Source organism: Myiozetetes cayanensis, unplaced genomic scaffold, assembly GCF_022539395.1.
Source record: "Myiozetetes cayanensis isolate MyiCay16 unplaced genomic scaffold, myiCay2020 scf3, whole genome shotgun sequence".
Classification (NCBI taxonomy): Eukaryota; Metazoa; Chordata; class Aves; order Passeriformes; family Tyrannidae; genus Myiozetetes; species Myiozetetes cayanensis.
The window spans coordinates 45581092-45601395 of record NW_026087521.1 but is presented as its reverse complement, the minus strand read 5'-3'; the positions used below and the strand labels follow the sequence as shown (position 1 = coordinate 45601395).

The 20304-nt window shown below is 41.2% G+C and overlaps 1 protein-coding gene across 1 annotated transcript; it reads left to right on the top strand.

Moving 5' to 3' along the window:
* The first annotated feature begins 776 nt into the window (after positions 1 to 776).
* USP44 (ubiquitin specific peptidase 44) lies at positions 777 to 20304 on the top strand. Its single transcript, XM_050323657.1, is given in 7 exon segments — positions 777 to 834; positions 6076 to 6765; positions 6767 to 7576; positions 16757 to 16955; positions 17455 to 17563; positions 18313 to 18518; positions 18905 to 20304. Coding segments are annotated over 6 exon segments (2133 nt in total). The 5' UTR covers positions 777 to 834; positions 6076 to 6156; the 3' UTR covers positions 19105 to 20304.

Genomic DNA, 20304 nt, shown 5'->3' with positions numbered 1-20304 from the left:
GTAACAGAGGCCGATAAGAGCTTGGGGGGTTTTCCGTGTGAGCTGCTTTGCAGTTTTCACAAACAACACGCAGAGAGACGCACGATGTGGAGGAGTTTCCCGGGCTGAGACCCCCGGTACGGTCGGTGTGTCACACCCAGGCAGCGGCCAGGCCAGAGGTGGCTCGTGGTGGCACCGGCGAGCCGGGGGAGCCACCGGGCGAGGCCTGGGGCGCGGCTCTTTGCTCAGCCCACGCACCCAGAGCTCGCACTGTCAAGGACGGCGACACCGACGAGAAAGCACGAGTGAAATACAGGAAGGGCAATGTGGACACCCTTCCCGGCTGGGTACAGACCCACCTCAGGGCCAACAGGTGTCCCACGGGCCCGGGCAGCAGCAGCCCCCAGGGCCTCGGGAACCGTGTCCTCCCTTCCGCCCGCCCGAGCACCCCTGCCCGGGCAGCGGCCCCCTCCCTCCCCGCCCGGCCCCGCGGGACCGGCCCGGCGGGCGGGGGAGGCCGGGGAGGTGGGAGGGGACGTGGGAAGGACTTCGGTTTCCACTACAAATCTGGTGACAGACCCGCCGCCGGCACATAGCGATCGGCAGGTGGGTGCGGGGCGGCCGCGGGGGTGCGGACGGTGGGTGAGTGCGGGGCGTTTGCGCGTTTCCCCGCGGGCCCCGGACGCTCCGCTCCCGCCCTGGGCGGGTGGAGGCGGTCGCGGGGAGCCCCGCGGGGCCGGGCGGGGGCCGGGCGGGCGGGGGCGGCCCCGCGCGGCGCTGACGTCGCCGAGGGGCCGCTCCGAGGCGGTGGCGGCGGCTCGGTGCGCCCAAGATGGCGGCGGCGGCGGTTGCCGGGTGCGTGTGGCGGCGGCGGAGGCGGGAGCGGGGCGGGAGCGGGGCGGCGGCGCTGACACCCCCGGGACGGCCCGCGGGAGCAGGTGCCCGGCTGGAGGGAGCGCGGGGCGGCCGCGCCTTTCCCCGGGGAGGGGCGGCAGCGGCAGCGCGGTGCCCGCGGAGCGGCACCTGAGCAGGAGGCGCTCGTTGCGGCGGGGGCGAGCCGGGCGCTGCGTGGGGCCGGGGGAGCGGGCCCGGGGACCGGCCTCCCACGCCGGGCAGCAGCGGTGCTGCCGCCTCGCCGCCGTGTGTGGCGGAGAACCCCCGCACGGTGCCCCGTCCCTTCGCTCGTCCCGGAGTGGCCGGGGAGGCGTCGAGGTGAGGGAGAGCGGAGGAAGGAGCACAGGGTGGCGGTGACGAGGGCCCGCCGCCCGGGTCTCCCGCCTGTGGTGGCGAGAGGCGAAGAGTCGCGCCATGTCGCGATGTGCCGGGAAGCACCGGACTTTCCACCCGAACAGCTCTAACCGCGGCATCGAGCCCTGGGCGCGCTTAGCCGGGGGTTCTGTACTCCATGGCTGTCAGAACAGGAGCCAGGCGTTCCCCGAGAGCTGTCAGGACAGTCAGAGATGCTCGTTTTTCTAAACGGGAAGAACTGTCAAGTGTAAATTCAGACCAGTAAGAAACGCCGTGGTTTCCGTGCTTCCGTGAAAAGGGTTTCAATCTGTATTGTTTGTTTACCTCGAATTCTCCGCTGCAGGAAATGCGCGGTTATTTGCAATAGGAGACATCGAATGTAAAGCTGTGCCTCTGTAGTGTCCTGTTGTAAATGGCCACTTCTAGGCGGCACACTGGACGTACATTCCTTAGTTGGTAAAAAAAGAAAAAAGACAGAGCAAAAAAAGTTAAATGGCGATCTGCATGGCTCCAGAGAAGGGAGGCTGGGGGTTTTCGTGACAGGGGTTGTCCTGTTAAAAATCAGAAATAACATACAAAAATTTCTTTTCTAAGTGCTTCTTTAATTTTAAGTCTTAGTGTTATACCTGCAGGACTGTACTGCAGAGTGAAGTGCACATCAGTGTTTCGTTTATGTTTTTTCTTCAAGAAAACTTGTTTAAGAACTCAGTAAAGCAGCACATCTGCCTTCTAGATGTCATACGTGTTACCTAAAACTTTCACTTGTTCAAGGACTCGTGGTTCCCGTGTTTTCAGATACTACAAGAGGTACTCTGAAAGTGATGAAAATCATTTGTTAAACGATCATCGGATTTAAAAGCCAGAATATAAAAGGGGCACAAGAGCATGCACACGTGTGTGGATGTAGGATTGTAAAAGTATGTATTGCATTTCTAGTCTAAGGCTTGAGACTTCTCATCTATGTGCCAAGCCATTAATTACAAAAGTAGTGATAAGGGGAAAATACTTCCTTCTGTTTATAGTTAGAGTTACATTTTTTAAATTTATCAGCTGTGAAAATGAGTCTTAAATTCCTAAAGTCTTAAATTATTGTTTATATGGAACAAAAATGGAAATAAACCATCAATTTTATTGACTTCTAAGTTGTTTTTGTTATCAGGTACTTTTTCAGGCCATGAATTACACGAGAATGTACATTTTAGCAGCTATTCTTGATTGAAACAAAAGGAAACATGTCAGTAAGGTTGAAATATAGTTCAATAAGAAAAAAAATCCTTTTCCCTGGGTATTTGTTTCTAGTTTGTGGAAGTTTGGTGCAAGAAAAACCTTCTGTATATCTCTGGGTTCCCAGACGACTTAATGCTTTCAGCAGTAGTGTTCTGCGTGTTAGGAGTTGCTATTTTGCTTACTACTTCAGCTCAGGTCTGTAGTAAGAACACAGTGGGGGCTTGATCTCTGAAGTGCTGATCAACTAATTCAAAGTTTCTTTGTGTGTGTGCACAGAACTGAACCTCAGGAGAGAAGAATGCAGAAACTAGTGCTGAATAACTTCCTTTAGGGAATTTTAACATTGGAGTATTTGCTTGTACAATTTTATTGCTGCTGCAGCTTTCTAGTAGGTGTGGGAATGAGTATAGTATTTTTCACATTTCTTCCACCATTATTTGCCACTTCACTCTTGTTTTTTCCCTGAAGTATTGTATTTTGTCTTGGTTCTAAGGTACAGTTTTTAAATGTTGTGAGTTGGTGTAGTTTCAGTACTTCATGCTGTCAGTGTGCTGCTTGGCATTCATCTGAAGTTTTCTTGATCTCACTTTTGTGCTCTTGAAGTTTTTTGCAGTCTTTTTGACCAAACTCTGCCATTTGATTTAAATTTTCTTCAGAGAAAGACTCCTATGCCAAGATGTTTCCTCCCCCTCCCCCTTCCACCCTGTCTCCTTTCTCCACACATCGACGTAGGTGGGAAAATGTCATGCTGGCTTGGTTGCTGGTGGGGGAGCTGGGGTTTTAGGTTTTTCTCTTTAAGGCGCTGATCTTGCGCTTTCGTAGAGTCGTGTTGCTTTTGCATGAAGAGATTGATTGTGCAACCCTGGTTTACACAGTGGTTGTCCTGAAATCAGCAGACTACTTTTGTCCTCAGTCCACTATGTGCTTATGCTGAGGCATGTAAATAGTTTCAGTCTTGATAATGTTTTTAAAACTGAGGAAAAAAAAAATTCTGACCATATAATATTAAAAAGAAGGAAAAATAAGGCACGGCGTTTACACAGTGACTTTAGCAAAACCAAAAAGGGTTTGACCTGTCCGACTTCTCTGACTGACAGCATTGCTGTGTGTGACAGCCGTGTGGGAAGACAGAGTTTAGTGGCTTTTTCTGGTCTGCTGGAAAGGAGCATTACTAATATGCAGGAGAATCTATTTATCTCAGCCCAAAAACACAAATAGGAGTCTTGTCACTTAAAATTCTGTGTACTATATTTAATTATTGCAGCACGCTTTGCATAGGTATTACTTCAGTAGTCCAGGAAGAATTAATATACATAGATACATAGCCCAACTCTAAAATTTATGTGAATTTTATCAATGTTATAAAAGCTCAGCTTTGTTGGGGAAAATAGGTTGTCAGACTCAAAGACATGGGATAGTGCTAATGATCTTATTTATAAAGACAGTATAAGAAGCAAACTTACTATGCACAACTTTTTGTAAAAGAATTTAAGTAGTACCTACAAATAGATTGCCTTTTAAAAGGAATGAATGTTGATGATGCTAGCAAGCTGAAAAAGTTAAGCAAGCCACTTTTGTGATTTGTTGACCATAGCACACAAGGGATCTCGACCTCCTATAATACACTGTGGCTGGTACTTGATCTGGGAGTTGCTGAATGAGTACCCAGAGGTCTTAGTGCCTGAAATTCTTTGGTGTAGTGAGTATGGACTGGAGACAATTCTTAGCTAAAATGAATGAGAATGATTAAAAGGGGCATGTAAAATTGTATACACTGTATTAGTTTCACTACAACTGGTTCAATCGTTTGTCCATTACAGAATGAGATCTATACAACATGTGCAATGTGATTATATACTTACAGAGTTATTACAGCTCTTATGCTGGTGTCTGTTTTAGAACATTTTATAAGGCAGAAGCTGTGGGCCAATTGACCAAACAAAGCCATTTTTTGTTAAATCTTTTAATGATAGTTTTTGTCTAAGTACCAGATGAAATTTAAAGCTTCTTTCCTAGCCAGCTGCATCCTTTTACCTGTTTCCCTTCCTTGGTGGTGTCATGTCACTGTATGTTAGGATTCCCTTGTTTTACACCAAACATCTGTTCTACGCTGAGTAACCTCTTTATGTATTTCAGAACTGAAAAAATTGATAAATATTAACACATTTAAGGATAATAGCTGGAATGCAAATTTTTGGGTTCTATCCAGAGTTGTGTAAATCACTCAGTACTTTTGTAGCATGGTTTACTTGTCTGTAAAGCATAGAATCCTGGGCCTTGATATTGTACAGCCTAGGCCAGGTCTGCAGTGTGCATTTTTAATGGCATAACTTGTCTCACTTGGTGTAGCCTGGGTATTTGACAAACCCTTGGAACTCCTCAGGTGAATTAACTGTTTCATCTGGCAGGTACTCACAGAATGACACTGGTGCTGGTGCTATTTGGCCCTTCTAGTAAGTGATGTGGTGGGCACAAATGCCCCAGATCGAATATAATCACTTAGTGACACACCATAGCACTGTTATTGTTTATCTCTAGATGATATATCTAAACAAGACATAGTCAAAGAAAGATAGAAAAAACGTAAAGAATGGTTCACTGTCTGTTTGATTTTTGTTAATCATAGCCAGTCTGTTTGTTTTGGGAAAATGCACCTTATAGGAGAAAGCAAAAACAGCAGCTTTGAACAAACAAAGGCAACCATATAAACTTAATAAAGGATGTAAGCCAGTGCTAGTGAGATTTTTAAATGATCTTTTGAAGACATGTATTAGAAAGATTGGTTCAAAATGCAGGTTTTTATAAAGTTTGGAGCAGCCAAGGTAGATATCTACTCTTTCTGTCTTATTGAGAAATCAAGTTCTGCTTTTCCAAGTTACTCTTTCAGAGGTGTTAGGATGACATGTTAAAGCATACTTGTTTAAGATACATTATTGTAGAAATGGTATAATGGACTTGACTGAGCACAGAGGAGCAGTGATTTAATTAAAGGTGTGGTTTAATTAAGGGTTTGAGTTGTATAAAGCCTCATTTGTCTGAACTGTTGGCACTGTGTAAACATAATAAATTTAAGTGAACTTTGCACTTCTGCACCTGTATGCTTAGGAATAGAATTAATAGAAGAGTTTTGGAATCAAAGAATCACAGAATGGTTTGGATTGGAAGGGACTATAATCTACCCTAACCCCCTGGCATGTGCAGGGACACCTTCCACTAGACCAGGTTGCTCAAAGCCCAATCCCACCTGGCCCTGAACACTTCCAGGGATGGGGCATTTAAACCAAATCAGTGCTACTTTGAAAAAAAACCAAAAAACAAAAAAAAACCAAACAAAAACACCCCAGGCCTGAAGTGTAACCAGTATGCTTCAGTCCTGACTGAGCCAGAAGGTACTGGGAATATCAACAGAGGTATTCAGACAATTTAGTCCGAATGTCGAACCGCTGATGATGGTGTTAGGAGTGGCTCCACATAACCGACTGCTCTCATGTGTTTGATGGGACTTGGGTGATGGTCATGAGCTTAACCTCGGGTATGAATTTGGTATACTGACTCCTGTAAAAGGGATACAGCTGGGTATTTGTGAACTGTAATTTTTTTTTTTTTTTTTTTGGTTTTTAGTTGCGGATTGAAGTATCATGGACAGAAAACAGTTTGGATGATGTGTTTTGCCAGCATATCTCTGCAATTTCAGTTTTAACAATGGATAAGTGTAAGCACGTAGGACGTCTGCGACTGGCCCAAGATCACTCCATTCTCAATCCACAGAAATGGCATTGCATGGACTGCAATACTACGGAGTCTGTGTGGGCGTGCCTCAGCTGCTCACACGTGGCATGTGGAAGATACATCGAAGAACATGCACTAAAGCACTTTCAGGAGAGCAGGCACCCAGTGGCATTGGAAGTAAACGACCTGTATGTCTTCTGTTATCTCTGCGACGATTATGTTCTCAATGATAACGCGACTGGTGATTTAAAGCTGTTGCGGAGTACGTTAAGTGCAATCAAGAGTCAAAACTATGAGTGCACTACTCGGAGCGGGAGGACTTTGCGTTCCACGGGCACAAGCGATGATTCCTACCTTTCACATGGGGGTGCCCAAGCCACGCTTCGGAATGAAGATCGAATGTTCACAGCTCTCTGGCACCGACGGCGTGCATTCCTTGGCAAAATATTCAGATCGTGGCTTGAGTTGACACCTACTGGAAAAAGGATTTTGGAAGAAGAAAGACGTCGAGAAGAAGCAGAGGAAAAAAAGGACAAAGCTAGGAAGAGAAGACAAGAACGAAAGCGTGAGTTGAAAGCAGAGATTGGAAAAGATGCCTCCAAGAAAGAGCAGTCGTTTACAAAATCAGATTAGACTGTCCTCAAAAACAGGTGCCTGTCCATCACAGAACATGGAATCTGTGGCAGAGTTGAAAGAGACATATACCTCAGATGAATTGAGATTGAAAAAAATAAGTGACTCTCCAATTAAACGAAGGCCCACAGTGACTCCTGGGGTAACAGGACTGAGAAACCTGGGAAATACATGCTATATGAATTCTGTCCTGCAGGTATTAAGTCACTTACTTATTTTTCGAGAGTGCTTTTTAAAGCTTGATCTCAACCAAACTCAGGAACTGCTGGCAACAGCAACCAATGGTAAAACAAGATCTTCGTCTAAACACCCGTCAGTAGCTGCCTCAACGTTACATGTGAATGACAACCAAGAGAAAGTAAAGGGATCATATTCTGTGAGGCGGCCTAGTTTATCCTCTGGATTAAGTGGAGGAGCATCAAAAAGTATGGAACTCATTCAGCCCAGGGAGCCCAGTTCAAAGCATATTTCTCTCTGTCACGAGCTGCATACTCTGTTCCAGGTTATGTGGTCTGGCAAATGGGCGCTGGTATCTCCTTTTGCCATGCTTCATTCTGTGTGGAGACTAATTCCAGCCTTCAGAGGATATGCCCAACAAGATGCTCAGGAATTTCTCTGTGAACTTTTGGATAAAGTACAGCAGGAACTGGAGACTACAGGGACTAGATACCCAGCTCTTATCCCTGCTTCTCAAAGAAAACTTATAAAACAGGTTTTGAATGTGGTTAACAACATTTTTCATGGACAGCTATTGAGTCAGGTATGTTTTATGATTTTTTTTTTTTAAGGTGTGTAATGATTTGTGGTTCTGGATTTATACTAGTCAGTCAGTGATGGACATACTTCAAAGGATCATACATTTATAACTACTGAGGAGGGATGGGGAGGATATAATACAGAGTTTCAGAAGAAATGTCCTATCAATAGAAGACTCAGCTGGTAAACAAAGAAAGTGTTAAATTTGGTATTTTAAAACACACCTTCCCAACTACTGAGAAATATTTGTCTTTACTGTTAAGCACCAACTAATTTGAAGGAGTAAAGAATTTACAGTTTTAAGTATCTAGTTTATCCTTATAGTGATACTAGATAAAAGGTGTTATGGAAGGTGTAGATCTCGTCTTAGTCAAAACTGATTAGGTAATGGATGTCAAACAGGATGTTATTTCAGTAAATAGCTTGAATTTGAGATTCATTACCACTGAGTGATGGCATATCATGATTTTATGTACAGAAATACTCATACTACTTCTCTGTTCCAACACAAAGATACAGAAGGCTCTGTCAACACAGGAACCAAATTTGTGGGGTGGAGGCAGTGGTGGTTTTCCTTTTTTCTGCATGACTACTCTTTTTTTTTTTTTTTCTTCTTCTCGGCTCCCCGTTAAGTATTTCAATGTGTTTACTTACTATTATACATATCCCAGCTGTGTGTGTGTACAGATGTCTGAGAACTGACTGAACAATCAAATGCTTGTTTCTGGTGAATTAATCTACAAACTAACCACATTGCAGCAGGAACAGAAGTTGGGAAAATCTTGTCTCCCTGGAATTGAACTTTAGTATGCATGCACATGTTACTGAGTGCAGAGCCATTCGGTGAATATGATGCGCAAAGAAGAGGTTTAACACAAATTAAAAATGTGTCTGTGCCTGGTATTCTAACTGAGTGATGATTTAATGTGAAGCTGGAAATCCAAGTGGGTTTTGACAAAAGTGGGATTGTTTCTACAATACCTGTAAACTTCATAATAAGGTAACAGGGTTGTTTGCAGCACATGTTAGCTTTTAGTCATCTTAGGTTTTGTGAAACTACTAGAAACTAAGATCTAGAAATTAGATCTGCTAATACAACTGAATCATCCTCTACCTTCTGTCTGGCCCAGTGTAAGAGCATTTCTGGTGGCATACTTCCTTTCCTTGGGGTAGTTAACATATCTTGTATCAGTGTTGTGCTACTGTAAGTGTCTAGTGTATTATGTTGTTAAAGATTTTTTGTTTGAAAATACCATTTCTCTCCAAAATAGGAACTTTACTAATAAAATGAAGTAATTGGTTAAGAATACTGACAAGGTTTGGTTGCGTTCCAAGCCTTACAGGATTCATTATTTTGGTAAAAGTTTTCAAGGCTCTAAAGACATAAGCATCATCTCGGTAGTACCACTTCTTTCACATATTTTTAGCTTTATTTTGTGAAGAGGCTTGTGACTAGAAACACTCCCACCTTTCTGAGACCAGGAAAGGGAAGAGTGAGAATTACTATTGAGTAAATTCAAACAAACAAACAAACCCCACACTACTGATTAAAACTAAAAGGGAATTAAATAGTTTTGAGCTATCCTGTGACTTCTGTGACTAGAACATACAGCTCTTAATGCAGCTGGGCAGTGTCTTTGTGGAAAATACAGCCTTGATGAACTGGAATGCCTGAAAGAAGAGGAATTAAAAAAAAAGAGTGTTGAGGCTATTATCTGTTTCTTATTCTCTTATTAGGCAGTTCCCACAGACTGTCCAACACTTTTCCCCTCCTGAAGTTCCCTTTGTCTTCTGCCACTCCTTTCTTTCAGTTTAATCTTCACTAGCACTTTTGAACATGGTAAATATTATAAGGAAAATATAACCCTTGAAGATTTACATTTTTTCCTTGTAAAATACATTCAGGTCATCTTAATGATTCAGTCCCTGGTGTTTGCACATGGAAGGTTTAAAACCTGTTAGGCAATTATTTTCCTTTCCTCAGTCAGATTCCTACCTCATGATTTCACTATGCGTTTGTCAGAACTGCTTTAATGAAGTTAACAAAAAAGGCAAGAAAACACCTATGCAGGGCTGGAAAAAAAACTCAGACTCCTTGCTGTGTTATCATATCTTTGTCAATGTTAGCTCTTAAAAGTAAGGAGTGTACTAACAGTCCTTGTTGGCTTAACTTTATCTACCTACAAGCTGTGACAGAATTACGGTTTTACTCTAGAAGACAGCTGGAGCCATTTCCTTTTGCATTTATTAAAAATAGGATGGGATTTTAGTCTAGAGTATTTAATAAGTTACATCTTCAGTGAAAAAGGAGAATTGAGAAGCACGTTTCTGTGTGCAGTTGCCTTCTGTTTTAGAGTCACTAAAAAATTACTATAATTTCCCTTTGTATATAAAATATCAGTTCAAGATATTTGATTCTGTGAGATACTCAAGTGCATTGAAGTAAATTTTCCTGACCTTCAAACCTCTGGAATACTATGAACTACTCTTGATCCAGTACACAGAGGATCATTTTTACAATGCAGATAAGCTGTGTGTTTACCTAGGTTTTGCATTACTTTCACAGGTGCAATAAAACATTTCCCCCCTTTTTCTAGCTGTGCTAATTTAAGTTGAAGGAAGGTCATAATCCTGAGTTTGCCATCAGTCTGTTGTTGAAATGGCTCCCTGGTTCAGCACTAATTTAATTTAGGATATAAGATTAAGAAAGGAGAGAAATGAGTGTGTGAGAATCTTAGGCAGGTTACTTCTTGATAACTAGAAAAAGCTTTGGGTGATGTCAAAACAATCACACATTTTATGAGTGATTTGCTTTTGTTTACTTATGTTCTCAGTTGATTTAAAGCAAGTCTTTTTCATCTGCTGCTTGAAGTATTTTACTATTTTATGGAGCACTAGACTAGGTAACTCCAGGAACAGCATGATCAGATTGCCTCTGGTTTTTTATTTTATGTTTATTCTAATATTCTTTTTAGGATTTCAGCTTTTTATTCTGCCGTACAGACCGTGAAAGTTCAATACCTAGTACATCCAAGGGAAGTAAAGATCAGATATATAGCTACAAAGCCCTTCCCCTTCTGTCTTTTCATGTTTCTTCAGGGATTGTCTGGAGAAAGCTGTACCATTGCATTTAGTGGAAAAAGAAGTTTGTACCTTGTAAACCTCTGCTTTCAGAGGCAAATCTGCTGGAGCAGTGGCTCATACCTCTGAAACCCTTTGGGACTGTAAGCAGGTGCCAGTATGTTTATTAAAATACTAGTTGTTTTCAATCTCTCGGTGCTCGTACTCTTATGGAAGGTGCTTCCTGTCTCCTGTCCTCAGTCCTTCAGTGGGAAATGAGAAATTAGTGCACCCTGAAGTTATGTGGCAGTGGTGAACTGACCCACGCTGGTTCATAGATCTTTAAAGTACACTTCAAGAGCTCAAGTATCTTAGCTACTGTCTCTCTCAAGAGTTCTTCTGGGTTGTGTTTTTTTGAATGGTACCAACTAAATATCACAATATGCAACAGTTCTTAAAGTATCTTAATTTCAAACTTTGTCCATATTTAAGCAAGGAAGGGGACAGATATATTCCTAAAAATCTAGAAATTGAAATAGAAGATTTTAGCTTTCAAAATAAATATATATTTTCAGCACTGCTTTGGGAACATTGTGTGCCACGTGTACTCAAAAATAATACGAGCAGAAACTGCATGTAGTTATACCAGTATTCATTTTTCAATGGGGGGATTGGGGGACAGCAGGGAAATTGGCACAAAGTGTTTGTGTAAGCTGATCTAGACAGTCTAGCTGAGCTAGGAAGCTAGCTTAGCAGATCTAGAAAATGTGCAGATATTCATGGTGGGAAAAATCTTACGTGTAGATACAGCTCTCACCTCTTAAACTTCAGCTTTTTAACTAAATTGTTTTAGCTTTGGGATAACATTAGTACAGAGTTTGATTGCTTGAAAGTCAGAAGGCCCTTTGGATTTTAATTTGATTTTAATAGATAATCAGGACATAGGAAATGGTAACAGAATAGAAATTGAGTGCTTTGGAGGCATTCTTGGAATTGAAGTATAGCACATGTGTATCTCAAATGAATTGCCCAATATAACTGTCCCACAGTTCAACCCATATAGTACAAAGCTTTCTGGAACTAAGAAGTGGTAGTTACTAAGAAAAAGAGGTACTGGATGTTTCCCATATTGTGCTTCTTGGCCTATGTTGATAAAATTTCTGTGTTGGTAAAATCTTAAAACTTCTTCCCAAGTACAAAATAAGCCTCTTGTCTTGAGAATTACCAGGAAAAAATGACTTTTCTGTAAGCCAGGCAGTATGATTTTGAATATTGTAACCTACTCTTAAAACATGCCAAAATAATAAATCAAACTATTAGTATTATTAATTTTTGTATAAAGAGATGCAAAGATATATTTGAATCTAATAATAACAAAATAACTATCAAAACAATAGTTGGAAATCAAATTATAATTTTATGAAACCTTTTTGTTACCAAGCATTGTTTGGATTCCCTCAGATTGGTCAGCTTTCATTCTTCCTTTTTATGATTACTTCCTGGCATTTCATATGCACCTACACATATACATGCACACACAGAATTGCTGAGATTGGAAAGGACCTCTGGAACTCTTCCTGTCCAACTGCCCTTAAAACAGGGTGAACTACAACAGGTGGCTCAGGGCTGTGTGCAGTCAGGTTTTCTTTCCATAGCCCCAGGGCTGGGGACACCACAACCTCTTGTGGCAGCCTGTGCCAGTGCTAGAGCATCCTCACAGTAGAAACAGTTTCTTCTTCTGTCTCAAGGGAACCTCCTGTGCTGCACTCAGTTTGTGCCTGTTCCCTCCTGTCCTCTCGGGGGGCACCAGTGACAAGAGCCTGGCTCAGGCTTCTTTACTCACCCCAAAAGGTCCGTGTGTGTTTCTCTGTGTATATATACATACATATACATACATATACACACATGCCCAAGGATGAAATCCACCTTGAGCTCCCTTCTCCAGGCTGAACACTCCCAGCTCTCTCAGCCTCTGCTCCTGGTATGTCACCTGCTCAAGGCCTTTCATCACCTTCCCGGCCCTTTGGTGGACTCAGTCCAGCCTATCTGTGTCACCTTCTGTCTAAGCACTGGACCCAGCCCTACAGCTGTGTCTCAGCAGGGCTGAGGAGGGGACAGGGATCACCTCCCTGGACCTGCTGGTGATGCTTTGCCTGATGCAGCTCCAGAGGCTGTTGGCCTGCTTTGCCAAGGGGCACATCCCTGGCTCATGGACAGCGTGTTCCACAGATCCTTTTCTAGGGAGCTGCTTCCCATGCAGCTGGGTGCCTGGGGTGATTGTGGCATTTCCCTTTGTAAAGCTGCATGAAATACCTCTTGTCCAGTTTCCTGGCCCTGTCCTGCTCCCCTTGGGTGGCAGTGCCCCCAGCCGGCCTGCCAGCCACTCCTCCCTGCTCTGTGTTGCCTGAAAACTTGCTGAGAATTCAAAAGAATTGGCTCCAGTATTTATTATAAAAATGCCTACTAAGAGCTAGCTTTTGATATCTCTGGGCACACTTTAAAAATCCCAAGGGGTTTGATTACTTCCTGATCATGTTTGAGATGGAATCTGAGCTAAATGCTTCCCCCTGCCCCTGCTCAGCACAACAATGCTCAGAAATGAGTACGTCAAGACCCAGGGAGTAGGTTCTAAGTTAGAAGTAGGTTCTAACTAATGCAGTATGTAAACTATGTTGTAAGTGTGTTTTCAGGACAGATTGGCTGAGAAAAGGGGATCTGTGCAATCTTTGGGTTGTTTGAAAGCCTTCAGTTTTGGGTAGCAGAGTTAGAATTTGGGGGAGAATAGTGCTGAGTATTAAGTCTCCCACTGAATAAGCTGTTAAAAAGATGAGAACTTCAGGTAGGTAATTGGGACTTAAACCAATTGATGACCTGTATACTGATTTCTATATTTTGGTATTAGTCTTTGTGCTTTTGTTTAGCCTGAGACACAAAGCGATTGTCAACTTGCTTTCCAACTAGATGAAGGTGATATTTTAGCTCATCACTACAAAGTTTAGGGGTTTTTTTATACAGACTGTCATATGAATTCCATATTATAGCCATATTCTAAAGATCTCCTTCAGTTTCAGTTACTTTGCTGTGGAAAAATTGAATTACTAATTATATATTCCTTATCTAGTGAAAACTTTAGTAGTGAAAGCACAAAAATGGGACTGTCTATTTTAGTGTTCTTAAAACCTAAAAAAAAAAAATTGTTAGGGCAGAGGTGGTAAGTTTTCTTTCCTCCATCCAAGTGCAGGGAACATAGGCCAAACAGCTGATGATGGAGTTGGCTTCTTCTGCAGCAATATGTTAACTATTTTCTTTGGGTGCATTTACACTGAATGCCATCCAGGGCAGTGGCTGTCCATCAAGTTATTGTGGCCACAGTGATGCTTGTCTGAGTGGTCTCCATGCTTAGCTGGAATCAAGCAATTTGATCCAGCTCTTTTCAGTCTGGCCTTTGGCCCGTGATTGAATACTAAGCTTTAACCAAACAATTGTGTTTAGTACCTCTGTTTCAAGGCATGAGAGGGTGGTCAGGGCACAGCATAAGGTAGAGACTTAAATAGCTAAAACCAATAATTTGCTTCCTTTGCTCTAATGTGAACATCTCATATAGCTTTGTTGTAAATTACAGCATTAAGGCTTCCTAAAATAGCAACTATGGATTCTAATGGGGAGGTGAAATCAAACTCTGAATTCATAAAATATAAAGGTACACATCGCTTACCAGATTGCTAGAGCAGGCTCACTTTGCTATTGCTGTTGTGCGTACTTATACTATAAAAATTACATTGGACAGATGCATAAAGTTTTTGCCCTTTGAGTTCATGTTTGGCATTCTTTTTGTTTTGTTTTTTCGTAAGAACCTCAGATCTCATTCAAATTTTTGAACAGATTTTACAATTTCAATGCCTTTCATGAAAAAAGAAAATCTGGGCTGCTCTGTGTGGGTGGTGGCAGAGTTTGAGAAAAAGAGTTCTATTTAGGACAGAAAGAAGAGTGATGGGAGTGCTGTGAAGCCAGTGCCAATGCACAGGCCAGTGCAGATGGACTCCACAGAAGGGTAGAGATCCTCCTACTTGTTGAGGCCTGGCTAAGAAAAATACTACAACCTTTGTCCCAGCCCTGATTTCCCTCTGCTTTCCTACCTCGTGGGAGTGTGCACAGGAGCAGGCTGATGTGGTTGGGTGTGTGCTTACCCGAGTGTGTCAGGTTACTTGGCCGTTGGCAAGTACATAAATCCCAGAGTTTAACTCTGCTGCAGCGTCACAGCGAGGAGGACTGTCTTGGATTTGAAGAAGTAAGTGCAGCTGTGTATCAGTACCAGATTTTGTCCCTACAAATGGACTTGGTTCATAGTCGCATGGTGAGATGAGAAGCAGCTCTGTTGCATCAGTTTATCTTTCTCAATTTTTTAAGAGGCAAAAACTGGAAGCTGGGTCTATTAATTTCTTTTTCTCTGGGATCATACTTATTAAGTAGTTGGGAAAGAGGATCTTACAATAATCTAGATTATTAGCATATTATGTTAAGTTTAAAACTTCAGAACTTGTTAAAATTATCTGTCTCGAGTTTGCGTGTGTTCTTCATCCTGAGCTCAGTAATCTCAAGTGTGCCTTCATGCGCAACAAATTCTTAAGTAACTCATCAATTAAATAAACTTTTGGCCCAACAAAATTACCCATTTGTACAGCAGAAATCTATTAGTCATTCTGTGTTTATGCTGGAGTTAGCTTGAACTGTGGCCAAACATATCATTTTGTCTCCAAGTCTAGATTCCAGCTCTGAATTACTAATAATTTGTGGCTTTGAAACGTTGCCAGATGTTAGCACTTACAAAAGAAGCTCCTGTCAGTGTAAATTAAAACAGAAGATTCTCCTCTTTTCTGCTATGTAAGTTTGAAGTTTTGTTTTCTAAGAACAAGGCAGTGGCATTTTTGTCTTAGAACTTAAAGCAGTGAACTGCTTTCCTAAGTCCACTGCTGAACATCTGTGCTGGGACACAAATACACACATGCACTAGCTGGCTAATGCATAGATCCTGTGTGAGCTGTTGTAGCTGCTGAATGCATGAAATAGTGACTCACAAGAACACTTCGGAGGAAGGTACCAGGAGGTGACAGATCGGTCCTTATATGAACGATCATGAAATAACAAAGCAGGGTGAATAATTACCTAATAGCAAACCTTGAGAGGAAAATGAAGGAGCTCTGTAACAAAGCTGAGTGTATTTTCACATTTGTATGAGGTTACTAACCCAGCTGAAGGGATCTACACTGCATTTATGCAGAACAGCAGCAGCGTAAAGGGGTACCTGTGAAATAACACTTTGGATGCCCATGGATTTTTCATTCCTTTATTACTATGTGTTTGTGTTAGTTGTTCCAAACAACTTGAGATATTTTCCTAAGTAGGAAGCATGCAACACCTAATGTGTTGCTTTTCCAGCTTAGAAGAGCTACTGCTTTTAAATTATTTTCGTAAATATTGAATGTTATCATAAATTAATTGTCCGCTGCTATATTATCTGCATTTTCCAGGTTGACTCACTTCACTTCTTGACATTTTATTTATGTTGTCTTACTGCTTGTCCTTTCCCTAGTGTGACGATGGATCCACTTACTGAAAGAAGAAATAAATTATTTTTACCTGTTAATTTTTCTTTGAAGAAGTGTGCTTCCTAATCCAGGCTTCCCTGGAAGACTTACAAAGTAAGAAGGATATGACTTTAAAATCCCCAGCTGTTCCTTTTTTTGTGTGTGTGTGTTTTTAATTTATTTTTATTTATTTATAAATTAACCTAAACTATAATTTTTCATATAAATTTTCCTTTGGAGAAAAGACTCCTGAGACTTCACCAGCTGCTTTCTTTTGGACAGTCCCAGACAGAACATTTTGACACTGTTTTTGTTTCTCAGTAAAACATAAGATCACTTACTTGTTTGTGATAACAGTATTGGACGTGCTGCTTCAGAGAAAAGAAATTAGGTGTCTCATTTCTTTTGTTAAGTGACTGTGTCTTGTCTTTGGTTGGTTGTCTCTAGGAAAAAAAATCTTTTTTTAGAAGTATGTTATGGTACGCTTCTAGTGAAGTAAATTTTTGAGTGTAAGCAACTGCTGAAATATCTTTTTCCAGGTGACATGTCTTGCCTGTGACAATAAATCAAATACCGTGGAACCTTTCTGGGACCTGTCCCTGGAGTTTCCCGAGAGGTACCACTGCAACGGCAAGGAGATGTCGTCTCAGTATCCGTGTCTGCTGACAGAAATGCTGGCCAAGTTTACAGAAACCGAAGCTTTGGAAGGAAAGATATATGCGTGTGATCAGTGCAACAGTGAGTAAAGGCAGTATGTACTCATGTGTACGTTCTCTGTGTGAAATATAAACTGACAGTGGAAGTATAGAGCGAAAGTACCGAAAGTCTTAAAAGTATGTTGCAAAAAAAGACCTTCTTCTTATGTCCTGATGTGGTCACCTGACACCTGTTAGCACCCAGAAGATTAAATTGTTCACAGGATGTTTTGCAGTGTGATGCTTCTCTTAGGTACAGTCTCATCACACACTAACAGGGTTTCTAATACTCCCAGCTGAAGTGCTGAAGAAGCCATCAGCTTTTTAAATTAAGGTGACTAATGTAAGTAATGTAATGACCAAAAGTATTTTTTACTTGCATCATAAAATAATCCTTATAAAGTGGCTCTCAGAGTGTGTCCTTTTTAAGGAGGCACATATCATAGATATTTAGGTTCTGACAAATTTTGTGGATAAATCTTAGACTGAAATATGGGGCTGTTACCGAGATTTGTATTATGTAACTGTGTGTTTGACCTCAGCAAAACGAAGGAAGTTTTCTTCTAAACCAGTTATACTCACAGAAGCTCAGAAGCAGCTTATGGTGTGTCGGCTACCTCAGGTTCTCAGATTACACCTTAAACGGTTTAGGTAAGTAGTACCACAACAGCAAGTGTTGCAAACTGACAGATTCACTCCTGCTCTTCCATCGTTTGGGCCTATGTTTTTCAGCACCAGTTTCATTTCTCTCTGCTAGTATGATGAGAAATAGTTACGAGAAACTTCTTTTTCTTGTTTAATTTAAACTTCAGTAAGATATGCTATAAGTAGGGAATTAACTTTTTGGATTTCAGCTACTTGCTGCTTTAGTGCCAAAATTATTTCATCCATGTTTTTGGTCAAAACTACTAACCTTGCTGTGAACTCTGTTGGTAAAAATTAATCTTGTGACACCTGTAGGTGAAGTAAATGCTCATAGTCATGAATGTACAAACCTGGGTTGTATTCAGTGGAAGTCCCGGGTGACCTTCATATAACCAAATACATGAATGCATTAGCCTGAGAGTAAGGAAGGAGCCACTGCATCTCTGCAGTCCCTAATACAAAGGAAACTCATGAGAAGGAGATGGGATAAATGAGAAATACCAATGAGCTATAATAGGTGGGAAGTACTTCCTGCTCACCATTACAGAGACCTTATGGATGTTTCAGAAGATAAGAATAATAAGTACCATAGACAGATTTAAAAAGGCCTTGAAATGAAGAGTGAAAGAGGAAGCCTAGAAAAAACCCCTAGCATTTATTTTGTGCACAAAACAATATTGAAAATATGTTAAAATATAATTCAGAATGGTGTGTTCCTTCTTTGAAAAACGCTCTCATTTGCTACAACTTTCCAGGTGGTCAGGACGCAATCATCGTGAGAAGATCGGCGTACACGTTAGTTTTGACCAAATGCTAAACATGGAGCCTTATTGCTGCAGGGAATCCCTCAAGTCTCTCCTGCCTGACTGCTTCATCTACGACTTGTCTGCTGTGGTAATGCATCACGGGAAAGGATTTGGCTCAGGGCACTACACTGCCTACTGCTACAATTCAGAAGGAGGTAAGAATCAGCTCTCAAATAGGGAGTGTGGGAGAAAGGGGTATTAGTAACCTTGCCAGTTTAGAATTAAAATCTTTTCTCAAAAGGAAAGGGGAGTCACTTGTAGCTGAATTGCCTAGAATGAGAATTGCAGTTCTATAGACCAGCAGTTCAGTTTTTGTATTAGCTTGTTAAATGTGTTCTGATTATAAACTCTTGTCAATCTGAGGAAGCTAAGCTGGGCTTTTAAAACATAAGAGGCAAATAAACTAGATCCACTGAAACAGTTTACTATTTGTACACAACTCCTTAAATGGGACAGAAGAGTAAATAATTATTAAATATAATGCAATTACTTCTAATCAGCATTCTGATGACTTTTTTGTGTGTGTCTTTCCTTACTGTAGGATTTTGGGTACACTGCAATGATTCCAAACTCAACATGTGCACTATGGAAGAAGTATGCAAGGCTCAAGCCTACATTCTGTTTTACAGTCAACGACTTACTCAGGCAAATGGACATGGTAAAGGACCATGTCCTAGCACAGCTGAAAGTCAGCAGCACACAGAATTAGCTGGCTGTTCCATGGACAACAGTAGCAGCTAATCCAAAGCCAGTTAACTGTGTGTATGGTCAAGGTTTGAATTGTTGTAACTATGTATTTGTCATGAAAGTACAATATTGTACTTTTTCAATGTTTATATACTTTTGTATTAGTTGAAGTACTCTTTACAATGGTTAGTAAAAGGTTTATTGACAGTAAGTAACTTTGTAAGTACCTAGAATTTCAATACAGCTATTTTTTTAAGGAAAAGATTGCTATGTGCATTTAACTTTTACCTCAGGCTATTTTTTTAAGCTGGTTTTGTATTTTGATAATATTTTTGAATTGGTTTAGAAAACTTACTTTCAATGGACAAATGATATTTCTCTGGTTAATTTTCTGTATATGCTTGTGTACATTTTATAGTATAGTTCTAATGATACCATGATTCTTACTGTCTTGCAGGAATTGCTACTAGGTCTTAGAATACTGACATTCACCAGCAAGGAATGTTACATGTCAGATAGTAACTGAATTTTTGTAGGCAACTTTCGGTGAAGTTATTTTGCAATCTTCAGGGGAGCTACACTAAAGATATGTTGATAGAATTTTTTAAAATCTGAAATTGAGGAAACAGAGCATGAACTTTTTTCATGTAAATATGTAAGAAGAGTGTTTAATAACACAAGAATGTATCTTTACCAAGATTTCCATGTTTTAGCCTTAATAAGCTTGACTTATGACTTAAAACTCAAGTGCCAAATTCAAAGTACTAACTTTGACAACTTGGGGCTTTTTATTCCAATACTTAAAAAGCCTTCTTAAACAAACAACACAAAAAACTCAATAACCCCCAAACAACACACCCACACTCACCCCACTGTCATTGCTACAAGTAGCATCCCTTTCTTGAATTGGACAAGCTTACTTAAGCTGTAGCAAGCGTCGTCTATCTCAGTCATCTCTTAACACCAGCAACTGATGAGAAGAAGCTGTAATGTTTGCATGAAAGCAGTTTCGGTCTGACTGGTTTCATTACCCACAACTGCTGTACCTTCTACTCCACGGTCCTACCACTAGCATTAACAGAGCTGTGCATTGAGGAGAATTTAACAAGCAGGAATTATCAATCCTCCAGAGACAGTAGTTAATGCCAGTTAAATTTTAATTGTGAAGTTACTTTGCGTAAATCCTATGCAAATTGTTACCTCATCTTCTGCAAAGTTTATACCTCAATAAAATGCCTTGATGTGGAAAGAAAA